This window comes from Eptesicus fuscus, chromosome 5 (assembly GCF_027574615.1).
Source record: "Eptesicus fuscus isolate TK198812 chromosome 5, DD_ASM_mEF_20220401, whole genome shotgun sequence".
Lineage (NCBI taxonomy): Eukaryota > Metazoa > Chordata > Mammalia > Chiroptera > Vespertilionidae > Eptesicus > Eptesicus fuscus.
In genome coordinates, this window is record NC_072477.1 from 75,584,969 (window position 1) to 75,600,295 (window position 15,327).

General features: G+C 43.0%; 2 protein-coding genes and 1 non-coding gene across 3 annotated transcripts in view; 2 read left to right on the forward strand and 1 right to left on the reverse strand.

Moving 5' to 3' along the window:
* RPGRIP1 (RPGR interacting protein 1) overlaps window positions 1-13,451 on the forward strand; it is a 31,076-nt gene extending 17,625 nt beyond the window's left edge. Inside the window, 5 exon segments of the mRNA XM_028136773.2 lie at window positions 2,826-2,923; window positions 4,840-5,032; window positions 6,611-6,695; window positions 10,808-10,938; window positions 13,255-13,451. Of these exon segments, the coding sequence (XP_027992574.2) occupies window positions 2,826-2,923; window positions 4,840-5,032; window positions 6,611-6,695; window positions 10,808-10,938; window positions 13,255-13,367 (620 nt within the window). The 3' untranslated portion in view covers window positions 13,368-13,451.
* Window positions 2,613-2,750, forward strand: LOC114229079 (small nucleolar RNA SNORA4). Its single transcript, XR_003615165.1, has one exon. It is a non-coding gene; the product is annotated as a small nucleolar RNA SNORA4 (small nucleolar RNA).
* A 208-nt stretch (window positions 13,452-13,659) lies between the features above and the next one.
* The window catches only part of SUPT16H (SPT16 homolog, facilitates chromatin remodeling subunit), a 42,053-nt gene continuing 40,385 nt past the window's right edge, over window positions 13,660-15,327 (reverse strand). Inside the window, exon 26 of the mRNA XM_008159793.3 lies at window positions 13,660-14,968. Coding sequence (XP_008158015.2) covers window positions 14,823-14,968 — 146 coding nt within the window. The 3' untranslated portion in view covers window positions 13,660-14,822. The remainder of the gene's footprint in view (window positions 14,969-15,327) is intronic.

The window sequence follows — 15,327 nt, forward strand, 5'->3', positions numbered from 1 at the left end:
ACCGGTTTGGCTCAGTGGATAGAGCGTCGGTCTGCGGACTGGAAGGTCCCAGGTTCGATTCCAGTCAAGGGCATGTACATTGGTTGCAGGCACATCCCCTGGTGGGGGGTGTGCAGGAGGCAGCTGGTTGATGTCTCTCTCTCATCGATGTTTCTAGCTCTCTATCCCTCTCCCTTCCTCTGTGAAAAATCAATAAAATATATTAAAAAAAGAGAAAAAGAGAGAGAGGGAAGCCCAGCTGGCATGGCTCAGTGGTTGAGTGTTGTCCTATGAACCAGGAGGCCACGACTTGATTTCTGGGCAGGGTACATACCTGGGCTGCGGGCTCGATCCCCAGTGTGGGGCATGCAGGAGGCAGATGATCCATGATTCTCTCTCATCATTGATATTTCTATCTCTCTCTCCCTCTCCCTTCCTCTCTGAAATCAATACAAATATTTTTAAAAGAGAGAGAGAGAAAGAAGAATGACCAAACCTAGATGAGGGAATGATTAGAATTCAGAGAGGGTGAGCTGGAACTGCTTCAGCCCTGGGACATTGTCTAGAGGAAGTTGGGGCAAGAGAGAACCATGCTTTTGGTGGATTGTGGAGGTAGGGAAATGGGATATAGTCTGACTGGTGTCTGCTTAGGTCAGAATTTCCCACTCTGGTCTGGGACCACAGAAGGCAGCACCTTTCTGAGTCTCTTCTGTTCTGAGAGGCAGATTTATGCTCTGGGCACTTGCAGGACTAAAGGGACAAGGGCAGACTCCATGCCCACCAGGATACCAGATATTGCAGTTATCAGACACAACCCCCATAACAACTGTGTTTGCTAGCCTCATGGAGATAAAACTGAACTTTAAAATTCCAGCAAGGAACTGGAGCTATGAAAATTGATATTATAAGTTTTAAAAAACATTTTGTTTTAAAATAATTTCAAATTTACATCAGAACTTCATGAACAAGACCAAAAAAAAAAATCACAGAAACGCTTCACACAAATTCATCAATTTTATACTTTATACAACTTTTTACTTTATCATTTTTTCTGAAGCTTTTGAGAATATGTTGCAAACTTCATCCCCCCTTAATTCTGTATATTTCAGTAAGAAAAAAATTATACAACCACACTACAGGTATCAAGTTTGTAAAGTTAACATGGATACTTTACTTTTTAACATCCAGTCCATTTTCGGAATTTGACAAATGTCCCAATAGTGTCCATTGTAGTAGGCTCCCCACTTACGTAATCTAGGATCACACATTGCATTTAGTCATGTTTCTTTCGTTTCATCTAAACCAGTTCCTAATTTTTCCTTTCTTTCATGATATTGACATTTTTGAAAATATAAGTGAGCTGTTCTGTGAAGGGTTCCTTCTCAATGTGGATTTGTCTGATGTTTCTTCATAGACTCAGGTCACGGATTTTTTACAGGATTACCATAGAAGTGATATTGTGGCCTCACCGTGTCACATTAGGAGGTACTTGATGTCAGTTTGTCCCATTACTAGTGATGTTAACTTTGATCACTTGGTTAAGAAAGCATCTGCCAGAATTTTCCGTTATAAAGTTACCATTTCCCTTTGTAATTATTAAGTAACCTATGAGAAGCTATTTTGAGACTATATAAATATCCTGTCCTCATCAGACGTCAGCTAATACTTTTGGCATCCATTTATAGATTGTTGTTGTTTTCCTAAACCAATTACACACTATTTGCAAATATCAATGTTAACCAATAGAAATGATAGAACTGCTAAATACAGAAATGTATGCCCTAGCCGGTGTGGCTCAGTTGGCTGGAGCATTGTACCGTACACCTAAAGTAAGTGCTGGTTCGATTCCCTGTCAGGGCACATACACCGGTTTTGGGTTTGATACCAGGTCCGGGTTCGTATGGGAGGCAACTGATCAGTGCTTCTCTCTCATGTGGATGTTTCTCTCTCCCCCTCTCCCTCTCTCCTTCTCCCCCTCTCACCTTCTCTCTCTCTCTCCCCCTGTCTCCCCGTCTCCCTTTCTCTATAATCAATAAACAGGTCCTTGGGTGAGGTTTGAAAAAAACAAAAAACAGCCCAGTCTGGTGTTTCTAAGAGGTTAGAGCATTAGCCTGAGCACCACAGGGTCGAGGGTTTGATTCCTGGTCAAAGGCACATACCTGGGTTGCAGGTTTGTTCCCTGTCTCCTACCCCTCCCGCCCCCCGCCCCCCGCCCCCCTGCCCCATATCCCCATTGGAGCCATGTGGGAGGCAACCAGTTGCTGTGTTTCTCCTACATCGATGTTTCTCTCCTTTCTCTTTCGCTCTGCTCCCCTCTCTCCTCCCTTCCACTCTCTAAATAACGATGGAAAAAATATCCTCACTCCTCTAGTGAGGATTAAAAAAAGAAGAAGCAAATTAGACACAACGGAAGTGAGCTGGTGAAAACATCCAGAGTAAAGCAAGGAGAGACAACAAGATGGAAAATACAAGAGAAGAAAAGAGCCATAAAAGATAAAGTGAGGGGGGAAAACAAAACAAAGATAAAATGAGGATGTACAAGGAGGAGCGAAAGGAGGGGACAAATGCGGTATTTAAAGTGATAATAACTGAGAGTCCCCCAGAACTAATGAAGATATTAAGGCCCGGCTCCGTGGTTGAGTGTTGACCCAGGAAGGTTTTTTTTTAATAACCTTTTCCAACTTTGGATATTTGGGAGAATAAAGAAGACCACACTCTACAGTGGGCTGGATCACTAAGCATAGAGTTCACTACTATTTGTGGCCTACAGTACATAGGAAATAGAAAAAAGAAAACAAAAAAGTTAAGCGTATCGGTCACAACCTGGCAATTCTCTTCCTCAGCAGATAAGGAATCCTGTGAAGGAGCTTCCGAGGTCAGTGAAGCACAGACCACAGACAGTGACGACATCGTGACACCCGAACGGCAGAAATGTCCGAAGGCAGTAAGTACCTGGGTGGCCACTGAGCGGGTGACAAGACGGTCAGTAATGACAGCTAGCGCGCCTAATGACCAGGCGTGTGGAGTTCAAGTCTAGTTTTAATGAGCCGGGTGGGGAATTTAAGTTATTGGGTTAAGTATACTGTACATTGCGAGTGAATAGAACTCTGTTGATGCAGCCGAAACCGGTTTGGCTCAGTGGACAGAGCGTCGGCCTGCGGACTCAAGGGTCCCAGGTTCGATTCCGGTCAAGGGCATGTACCTGGGTTGCGGGCACATCCCCAGTAGGAGGTGTGCAAGAGGCAGCTGATCGATGTTTCTCTATCATCGATGTTTCTAACTCTCTATCCCTCTCTGTAAAAAATCAATAAAATATATTAAAAAAGAGAGAGAGAGAGAGAGAGAGAGAGAAGAACTCTGTTGATGCAGTCAGATGAGAGGATCGTTTCTCTCGATGTGATGTGAATGAAGACTTGCTTCCACACGTCTCTCTCCTGTTTGGCTCCCAGGCCTGCCTTCTTCATTGTGCAGTGTGATTCACCCCCCGCCTGCGTGAAGCCCCTTCCTTTAACTCCACCGAAGGAGACCGGGTTTACTTGGGGAGGTGGAGGCTGGAAGAGAGGTTCTTCCTGGGAGAGCTCAGAGGGATCATTCAGTTTCTGAAGTTTCCGACCCAACCTTTAAAACCTGTCATTACAATTAGTTATTCAACATTTCAGCCTCAAATCTCCTCAGGAACTAAGTGAGGATACACACAAGCAACAATCACTGTGTTAGAATCTTGTGGTTTATACATGAGGTAGAAAACACTCACTCTCTCGAGCCACTAGGATGCTCCCTGGCAGGTTTGTAGGTGCTCAGTGAACAGTTGTTGAATGAGTGATTGAATGAAAGGTGAAAATCTCATTAGAAACAGTCAAGTAGCCGAAACCGGTTTGGCTCAATGGATAGAGCGTCGGCCTTCGGACTCAAGGGTCCCAGGTTCGATTCCAGTCAAGGGCATGTACCTTGGTTGTGGGCACATCCCTCTCTCTTCCTCTCTGTAAAAAATCAATAAAATATATTAAAAAAAGAAAGAAACAGTCAAGTATAAGTGACTTAGAATCAAGGGAGTAGATTATGTGGTATAAACTCTAAGGTTTGCAAGAATCCAGAAAAAGGAAATTTTGTAGAGGTCAGAAAACTTACTTGAAAGTCAGAACCTGTACTGAGGATTTGCAGGAAAATGAAGGATATTGGAGTGGGGAGAAACAACTCAAAGTCTGTAGACTTAAACAGTGAATATGGCAAATAGTTAAGTTTATCTGTTTGTTCAACTTTTTTAAAAATATATTTTATTGATTTTTTACAGAGCGGAAAGGAGAGGGATAGAGAGTTAGAAACATCGATGAGAGAGAAACATCAATTCAGCTGCCTCTTGCACACTCCCTACTGGGGATGTGCCCGCAACCAAGGTACATGCCCTTGACCGGAATCGAACCTGGGACCTTTCAGTCCGCAGGCCGATGCTCTATCCACCGAGCCAAACCGGTTAGGGCTGTTTATTGAACTTTTATCTGTCATATCTTTTTTAGACATTATGTAGTCAATGTCTTGAGAAATGTCTATAAGACAGATCAGAGCCCCTGCATGTTAGAGCTAGACAACCTATATGTGGAGATGGCCGAGGAAGGCTGGTCTGAGGACAGGATTCACTGGACCAGGAGACAAAACGACTGGATTCTCGCTACCAGTTTCCCCCACATTAGCTGGGACAATTCAGTCGCGTTGTCTCAGTGCCAATATTACCTACAAATTGATTCTCAAGGAGTAGTACACAAGACGGAGTATGCCTGTGATTGACAGTAATGTGTTAATTAAGTGGAGTATATCCTCGGAGCATCACTAACCTATAGAAAATAAATGTCTTTTTCTTACCAGGATTCAGAGAAGATGTGCATTGAAATTGTCAGCCTGGCCTTCCACTCAGAAGCTGAAGTGATGTCTGATGAGAACATAAAACAGGTGTATGTGGAGTACAAGTTCTATGATCTACCCCTGTCAGAGACGGAAACGCCAGTGTCCCTGAGGAAACCGAGGGCAGGAGAAGAGATCCACTTCCACTTCAGCAAGGGTGAGGCAGCGCCCGCGGTCAGTGGGGAGAGCGGGCCGACAGACGTTTAGACTGAGGGGGCAGAACTACTCTGGACTTCTGATGGGGTGGATCCAACCCTTTTTCTTTCATTTATCGAAATAGTATGTGCATGTGGTTTGAAAATATCAGATAGCCTTACAAAGGTTTTGAAGTAAAAGCAAACAGCCCTTGGCCCCACCCCTTCTCCAAAAATCACTCCCACGTTCCTTCTGTCATCCCTCAGTCCGCTGTACCACTTTCCCCCCTTTTCTGTTATTTCTTCTGTTATTTGACTCCATATTTCTGAGTAATGTTTTATTGCAATTTACTGATTCACCAACTTTAGAGATTATCTGCTGAGTTTCTATCTTAGAACATAAAATTTCTTTCACACCATACCCATGTTCACTTCCCCCCTTAGATGGATCATAAGGTCCAAACTTCTGTCTTGCCTTCCCACCATCCAAGTGTCTGTCTTGCATCCTTTTAGTTGCTCAGTTACACCAGGGTCCTTAATGGCTGCCGGGGAAAGGAAGAATGCCTCCTTCTGAGCCTATTACACAGGTTTCATAGGACGTAATGGCTAGCACTTAATTATGTGGCCAAACCTAGCTAAAGTAGAGGTTGGAAAACATAGGTCAGTTTATTGGAGACTGTAACATCTATACTAATAAAAGGGTAATATGTTAATTAGACCAGACATTTTCTGGATATCTTCCAGACGTCCTTCCGGACAAAGCCACAGTGGCAGGGGTCAAGGCAGACATGGTTAGGGGTGATCAGGCTGTCAGGGGGGAGCAGTTAGGGGGCGATCAGGCTGTCAGGGGGGAGCAGTTAGGGGGTGATCAGGCCGACAGGCAGAAGCGGTTAGGGGCAATCAGGCAGGCAGGCAGGCGAGCGGTGAGGAGCCAGCAGTCCCAGATTGCGAGAGGGATGTCCGACTGCTGGTTTAGGCTCGATCCCTGCAGGCCAGGCCGAGGGATCCCACCTGCAGGAGGGACCCTGATCACTCCAAAGATGCCCTTTGAGCCACAGTGTCACCTCAGGTGTGGCCTGTAGGGGAGGGGCTACGGGAGGTTGGCTCCAGGGCATGTCTGGCCCATTTCACCCATTCCTGCCCTACTGGCCATATTCTAATTAATTTCCTTTCAATGTGCATGAATTTGTGCATACCAGGTCACTAATATGTAAATAATAGGTGTGGCCCAGCCAGTATAGCTCAGCAGTAGAGCGGAGACCCATGAACCAAGACTTGCTGGTTGACTCCAGGTCAGGTTGAAGGCTCAATCCCCAGGAGGGGGCGTGCAGGAGGCAGCAGATTGATGATGTTTCTCTCTCAACGAACGATGTTTCTATCCCTTTCTTCCTTTCTCTCTAAAAATCAACTAAAAAATATTTAAAATAAATAAATAAATAATAGGCATGGCTGAGTTCAGTAAAACTTTACAAAACCGGGTGGCCAGCCTGTGGGCCCTACTTTTCCAACCTCTGTTTTATATGTACCACTTATGAAAATCTTAGTGCCCAAATAGCAAAAGTGTATGATTCTTTGTTCTTTTCCCTCTTACCTTAATATAGTGATAGACCTGGACCGCCTGGAGCAAAAAGGCCGAAGGCAATTTCTGTTTGACATGCTGAATGGACAAGGTCCTGAGCAAGGACGGTAAGCATTTACTCTCCACTTTGAAAGAAAGGAGATATTCATCCAAGAATCGAACAGTTTTAGTTTGGTTTTGTGCTGATATTGAATATGTTAACTACTTCTTTTACATTGATTTACCCTTAATTAATTTCTCATCTACTTGAGTCTAATTTATGTTTATGGATAACTATCTGATAAAATATATAATCTCGTAGATTTAGTTCATTTCTCATTCCATACCAGCTCCTACTTGGGTTTTTGTGTGTGTGTATGTGTGTGTGTGTGTGTGTGTGTGAGAGAGAGAGAGAGAGAGAGAGAGAGAGAGAGACTTGGGGTGGGGCAGAACGCCTGCAATGCAAGTGTCCCGCCCACTCCTGGTTGCTCGGTGCCTGTGTATGCAAATTAACCTGACATCTTTGTTGGGTTAATTTGCATATCACTCCTGATTGGCTGGTGGGTGTAGTGGAGGTATGGTCAATTTATATGTTTGCCTATTATTAGGTAAGAAGATACTAGTAACAATTTTTTCTTTCCTTTTTGCAACCTTCTACTCAATTTTAGAATTCAGTTTATTTTATTTTTGACTTCCTTTTGCCAATATGGTACAATAAACAGAACATTGTCTTTGCAATCAGACAGACCTGGTTTTGAATCCTGACTCTTCCATTTACAATGATCTCTAAGTTATTACTTAACTTGAAGGCTACTGTGAGCATAAAATTGAAATAACATCGTTTGCCTAAAGCACTTGGTATTGTGTCCAGCATGCAGTAATGATGGTTACCATCCCTTCCTGGGAAAATTGGGATGGGGGAGTTGGTATTATCCCTTTGCAGTTTTCAAGTTCTCAATAACCATACAGAAACATAACCACAAGTGAATATTGCTTACTGAGCTAAAAATGTATCATTTTCAGAATTCTTCTTTCAGCTTAGTTATCTTTAGCTCTTAAGAGTTTAAATTTTTAGTCCTATTCTTGTTCCCTTAGTACTATTAGCCACCAATGTTTGCTTTTAAAAAATACATATTTTTATTGATTTCAGAGAGGAAGAGAGAGAGAGAGAGATAGAAACATCAATGATGAGAACCACTGATCAGCTGCCTCCTGCACGCCCCACACTGGGGACTGAGCCTGCAACCAGGGCATGTGCCCTGACTGGGAATTGAATCATGATCTCCTGGCTCATAGGTCAATGCTCAACCACTGAACCATGCTGGCTGGGCCAATGTTTGCTTTTAAAAAAATATAGAATTATGCCCTGGCCAGTGTTACTCAGTTGGGTTGAGTGTCGTTCCATGCAGGGAAAGGTCATTGGTTCAATTTAGACCAGGACACATACCCAGGTTTCAGGTTTGATCCCTGGTGGGGAGGCAACAGATCAATGTTTCTCTCTCATATCAATGTTTCTCTTTCTCTCTCTCCTTCTCCCTTCCTGTCTTTCTAAAATCAATAAAAACATTAAAGAGAAGTATAGGATTATGAAGTGTCCAAAATAGGCAAATTGAGAGACAGAAAGTAGATTAGTAGTTGCCATGAACTGAGGGAGAGGGCAATAGAGAATGACTGCTTAATGGGTACAGGAGTTTTGGAGGAGGCAATGAACATGACCTGGAATTAGATAGTGGTGATGGTTGCACAAGATTGTGATGATACTAAGAAATACTGAATTGCACACTGTAAAATGATTAAAATAATGAATTTATGGTACTTGAATTTTTCTCAAAAAATTTAGTAGGTACCAGTCTCTGGAATTCAGTATCATTTTTTGCTAGGCTGTCAGGGTAGTAATCATTGCTGACTGCTTATCCTGGCTGGGTGGCTCAGTTGGTTGGAGCATCGTTTTGCACACCGAACGGTCACAGGTTCGATTCCCGGTCAAGCTACATACCTAGGATGCAGGTTTAGTCCCTAGTTTGGATGTACAAGAGGCAACCAATCGATGTTTCTCTCCCCCTCTCTCTAATGTCTATAAACATATCCTTGGGTGAGGATTAAGAAATAATAACTGTTGACTGCTCACTACTTGTGAGGCACAGTGCTGTTCGCTTTATAGTATAACTAGAGGCCCGCTGCACGAAATTCGTGCACGGAGGGGGGTTGTCCCTCAGCCCAGCCTGTACCCTCTCCAATCTGGGACCCCTCGAGGGATGTCCGACTGCCCGGGCAGTCGGACATCCCTCTCACAATCCAGGACTGCTGGCTCCCAACTGCTTTCCTGCCTGCCTTCCTGATTGCCCCTAACCGCTTCTGCCTGCCAGCCTGATCACCCCTAACTACTCCGCTGCCAGCCTGTTTGCCCCCAACTTCCCTCTTCTGCCAGCCTGATCACTCCTAACTGTCCTCTCCTGCAGGGTTGATCACCTCTAACTGCCCTCCCTTGCAGGCCTGGTCCCTCTCAACTGCCCTCCCTTGCAGGCCTGGTCTCTCTCAACTGCCCTCCCTTGCAGGCCTGGTCCTTCTCAACTGCCCTCCCTTGCAGGCCGGGTGCCTCCCAACTGCCCTCTCCTGCTGGCCATCTGTGGTGGCCATCTTGTGTCCACATGGGGGCAGGATCTTTGACCACATGGGGGCAGCTATATTGTGTGTTGCAGTGATGATCAATCTGCATATTACTCTTTTATTAGATAGGATAGAGGCCTGGTACAGGGGTGGGGGCCAGCTGGTTTTCCCTGAAGGGCGTCCCGGATCAGGTGGGGTTTCCCTTGGGGTGTGGGGCGGCCTGAGCGAGGGGCCTGTGGTGGTTTGCAGGCTGGCCATGCCCCCTGGCAACCCAAGGGGAGGCCCTGATATCTGGAATTTATTTTCCTTCTAAAATTGAAACTTTGTAGCCTGGAGTGGAGCCAAGCCTGGGGCTCCCTCCGAGGCCGGCAGCCATTTGTGTTGGGGTTATAATTGAAACTTTGTAGCCTTAAGCGGGTGAGCTCGGCCAGGGTGTGCGGAAAGCTTTGCTTCCCCTGTTGCCGGCGGCAACCCTGGCCTGCTCTCTCAAGTTCCATTCTGCCGCCATTTGTTTGAATTTGTTTACCTTCTATAACTGAAACTTTGTAGCTTGAGTGGAGGCTTAGGCCTGGCAAGGGCAGGCAGAAAGCTTGGCTTCCTGTGTTACCTAGGAAACCTTGCTCTCTGTGGCTGTAGCCATCTTGGTTTGGGTTAATTTGTATACTCGCTCTGATTGGATGGTAGGTGTGGCTTGTGGGTGTGTCGGAGGTATGGTCAATTTGCATATTTGTCTATTATTAGATAGGATCTTTCAAGACTTACAGCTCTAAGGAATATACATTTTATATTCGTTTTGCAATTCTGTATTTCTTCTGTTTCCTTTACTATGCTCAGGCTTGGTACCCAACTTTTATTTAGAAATTGAAAATCTTTTCTTCTAACTTCTTCTGTTTATTGTTTTTTGTGCAACTCATTCACTGCCCATATCAAATCTTTCATCAAAATTATAAACCAGCTCTAGCCAGTTTGGCTCAGTGGATAGTGTTGGCCTTTGGACTGAAGAGTCATGGGTTCAATTCCAGTAGAGGGCACATGCCTGGGTTGCAGGCTCAATCCCTCATGGGGGGTGTACAGGAGGCAGCCGATCAATGATTCTCTCTCATCATTGATCTCTCTCTATTCCTCTCTGAAATCAATAAAGATATATCTAAAAAAAATTATTAACCATCTTGCAAGAAATTATATCTCAACGGTTTTGAGACAACTTGATCAATTACATTATCTTGAGTCTTATAGTTCCCTCTTTCAAGGCTGGTTGTTAAATTTTTTAATATACTTTTTAACATCCTCACCTGCAGATATGTTTTTAATGGTATTTTTTAGAGGGAGAGGAAAGGAGAGAGAAAAACACACACACATGATGCCAGAAACTTTGATCAGTTGCCAACTGAATGAGGGATTGAAGCTGCAACCTAGGCTGGGAATTGAACTGCAACCTTTTGGTGTACAGGATGATGATCCAATCAACTGAGCAAGCTGACCAGGACCCAGTTGTTACTTTAAATTACACCAATTCCTCACTCTTTTGCTGCTGTAATCAGACATTGTCTAATTTATGATTACTTTTAGCCTTATTTTTTTTAAGGCTTAGGGTATCAGCAGTGCTGAATTAAATGTAATTTCCCTCCCTTAGTTTAAAGTTCACAGTGGTAAGTGATCCTATGGATGAAGAAAAGAATGAATGTCAAGAAGTAGGATATGCATATCTGAAACTATGGCAGATCATGGAATCAGGAAGAGACATTGTAGAGCAAAAGCTAGACAGTGAGTAATACATGTTTTGTGCTTCTCAGTTCCATTTATTTCTAAGCAAGTCATCGTAATAATACTTTTCCTGTTTAACCTTCAATGTAAAATTACTGCTACAAAGTTTGAGACAAGTTGGATCGAAATCCCTATAACTCTACTTACTTCTAGATAAAACCTGAGGGTAGTCAGTTGTCGATTTTATTTTTAAAAAATTTTATACCTTTCTAGTTGTCAATTTTAGTTAATATACCTCTTGATTACTAGAATCTACTATGACTCTCCAATGTTTGAGATAGGAAAAGTTTGAAAAGACAAGTTCTTTTAATTTCAATCAAATTTAAATGCCAGAATTTCTGACCCCTCTTAAGCATAGTTTGTAAAGGCAGCTCATACCCCTTCTCTTTTAATGCCTTATCATGCACCTAGTTTCTTAGACACCAACTTTCTACCCCCTCACCTCTCACAATATTGGTGACCAAGTCTTATCCATTCTACTTGAGAAGTGTCTTGACTACATTCCAACTGCTATACTAGTTTTCTGAACGGGTCTCCCTGGCACTGGTTTCTTCAGTCCATATCCATCTACTATAGTCTATACATTTGCTAACCACATTCTTCTTAAATCTGTTTCTAAGACCTTTGCTAGAAGGCCAACATGTTTTAACAATATTTGCATTTGAATGCCTTTAGGTGGGCCTGCTCTGTCCAGTTCTCTCTGTTCCCTGTTACCTTATACAGCTGGGACTTCACACATTTACCTTAGCTGCTAGGTTGTGGTGGGCATTTACTATTCACCAGACTAACGGTTTTTGAACTTCCTGTCATAAGCCATTAGTGGATGGTGAGATTAAATTAGTAAGTCACATTTTGAAGAAAAAACACACCAGAGAACTGTAGAAAAGAAGGTATCAGAGTACATTGCACAGTACTGCTCTACAGCAGCGGTTCTCAACCTGCGGGTCGCGACCCACAGGTTGAGAACCGCTAGCAGGGTCGGTCGCCTAAGACCATCGGAAAACACAGATATTTACATTACGATTCATAACAGTAGCAAAATTACAGTTATGAAGTAGCAACGAAAATAATTTTATGGTTGGGGGGGGGTCACCACAACATGAGGAACTGTATGAAAGGGTCGTGGCATTAGAAAGGTTGAGCACCACTGCCCTAGGGGATCCTTGTTTATCTTGCAGGGTCTTCATCCTGAGTTTGAATGGTGGGTTTCCCTGGTTCAATTCTTGGCCTTTTCTTCTTTTTTAAAATATAGTTTTATCGATTTTTTTACAGAGAGGGAGAGGGATAGAGAGTTAGAAACATCAATGAGAAACATCGATCAGCTGCCTCCTGCACACCCCCTACTGGGTATGTGCCTGCAACCAAGGTACATGCCCTTGACCGGAATTGAACCTGTGACCCTTCATTCCGCAGGCTGACACTCTATTCACTGAGCCAAACCGGTTAGGGCCTTTTATTCTTCATATACCCTTTTCCTACGTGTTTGCATCCACTCTCAGGATTTTAATAACCTAGAAATGATCTCAGATCTAGGTTTCTAGACCAGATTTTTAATACAATTTAGCTTACAGCAAACTAAGTAACTACTTGTATGTCCTTAGTATGTCCCCACCCCCACTACTAACTTGTACCTTAAGTTCCCTCTTACCCAAATAAGAATGGTCATCTTTGATTCCAACCTTCTTCTCACTCCCAACATTCAATCACAAAATTCTATTTTCTCTCTTTAAATATTCTGAATGTCCCCACCTTCATACCCTCATTGTTGTACTTCAGAGCCCTTCGTTTCTCCCCTGAATTAGTGCAACAGCCCAACTACCCTTCCTGATGTACTTGTATCCCCTTTGAATATATTACCCAATAATGGATTCATTTTTCTAAAACCCAAATAAAAACCGTCACTAATAACTTCAGTGAAAACCAAATTCCTTGGAAGACAAGGAAGACCTTTTATGATCTGGCCCCCGCTTATCTGCATAGCTTTCATTTCTGCCATTCCTTGCAATTTTCTAAACTTGTCATGTTCTCATGTTTTGGCATTAGCTTAGGTATCTTTTACTTTTTAAAGAGTCAGTTTAGGGATTGTCTCCAGAAAGCCTTTTCCAGTTTCTCCATCCTGATTAGATGACACTCTGTGTTCCCAAAGCACCTTGTTTTCATCACAGCACTTACCATACTGTAACTGTTTTCCCTTGTCTTCCATTTGACTCAGTCCCCCTAAGAAATGAAGTCACTTAGTATCCCTAGCACCCAGTGTTTTTTAATGGAATGCTGCTGCTGCTGCCTGATTGACGTTTCTCTTTCCTTTCTCAACAGTTGTTAGCCCTACAGACCAGGCTACCCCAATAGGAAGTCTGAAGGTGTCCCTTCAAGCTGTTGCTGCCTTCCATGCTATTTACAAGGAGATGATCGAAGATTTGTTTTCGTGATAGAACAAGTGCTATTCCATTCTAATCTCTGTGAGGGAACCATAGTAAAAAAGTCTCTTATAAAGTAACTTGCTAATCCATAAATTTGGTTTACTGTGATGTCTAGCTAGTATCTCTCAATCTGATCATAAAAGCTTAGAATATGAAAGTTTGTTTTCATGATACTAGCTGGACAAAGTCATTATTTTCTAACGCCTCAGCACTTTACCAGGCGAGCAGGCTTGCCTTTAGGAACTGCAAAAAATAAAAAATAAAAAAATCACAGAAGTTGAATTTACAAAAACAAAACAACAACAAAAAAAACCCAGTTTATTTATCTTTTAGTTCTTCCAAAATTGAAAATATCAAGTCCTACTGCTAAAGAGAAAAAAAACAAACAAAATCTGAGACCCCTCCCCCCTCCTCTCTTAAAGTCACAAAACACAGAATTAACTGCAGTGGAACAGGTGGGTGCCGAGAACCAGGAGGGGGAGAATGGCAAGATAAACTCCCCAAATACTTAAAAAGCTGTTCAACAGAAACTGTGATAAATACAGGACAATGCAAGACAAGTAAAAATAAGGAGCAGCAGTGACGAGGCCATGTTGTAGAAGTGGCCTCCATTCTTCTTTTCTCTTCTCATCAGGATATTCTAGGCCCCAGGCATGACTATTGCCCCTTCCAGATCTAAACGTTGATTCCTTAATAATGAGCCTCCTTCCAGATTTTACTAGAAGCAGTATATGAGGCACGACTGTTCTTACTCAGGTGTATCAGAAAACAATGGTAATTTTGTTTCTACCAATATCCATGTGTGAATTTGAAAGGAGGATGAAACCAAGCCTTGGAGCGTCGCTGCTTCTTATGTCTTCCAAGGCAGCAGATAGCCCAGATCTTGCATAAGGCAAGAAAGCAGGAAAACTCAGACGGAGGTACCAGCCTGATCTGCCTTACTAGCTCAAGTTGTATGGTTTATCACAAACATTAGCAAATTCCAAGAACCTGTCTGTTCTTGAGTACTGCAAAGATGCAACTTAAAGAGATGTGAGGAAGGTCATGGCTGTAGGGTAGGATGGTGGATCGAATCTGCTGGTCAAGAACCATGGTGCAAGTAGTTATTCACCTTGTACTAACATCTTGGAAATATACTTTGAGACATCAAAGAATAAGATGTCAGAAGCCACTGACGTCCTGGCAGAAGGTGACAGGAAGAGAGGAATGAAACGGTATTAACAGTGGAAGCCTCTGCCCTTCTTCAACAACACCTCCTGCCTTGCCATCTGGATGGGGCCACTGGCACGTGTCCTGGTGGGCCTGGAATTCCCCGAGTAGATTGGTCCACACAAATGGCCCCCTAAACCCATAAACACAAATGGCAAAACTTCAAAAGAAAAAAGGAAAAATACAGTTTCTGTCATGTAAAATTTTCAGGGGTTGGCTGGAGGAAGAATGGAGCTGAGGGCCAAAGTTCAGAAGTTACTTCCTCTTTTTCTTGGGGGGTGCAGAGCTGTGTCTGGAACCACGGTTAGAGCCACGGCCTGAACTGTGCACAGATGCCTTCCTCTTCCGGCTCATACTTCGACTCTGTTCTTCTTCTTCCTCGTAACGACTTTCACGGTCCGCTAAAGAGAAGAGGTATTACTAGTTGGATATAGGTTAGCGTTAGGTACCTGATACTAGTGGATAGCATGGAATAGTACTGAGAATATAGTTTGGAGTTAAACCTTTTAATCTGGACTCAGTCACTTACCAGTTGTGTGATCTTGACCAAGTACTTAATATTTTTGAGTTTTGGTTTATTTATAAAATGGAAAATTATAAACAAAGAAGGATTAAATATGGTAATTTATGCAAAGTCCTATCACAATGCTTAGGATATAGTGGATATTTCCTTTCACCTATTTTTTCTTTTTAAGTTTTATTTATTGATTTTATAAAGAGAGGGAGGGAAGGAGAGAGAGAAAGAGAAACATCAATTTGT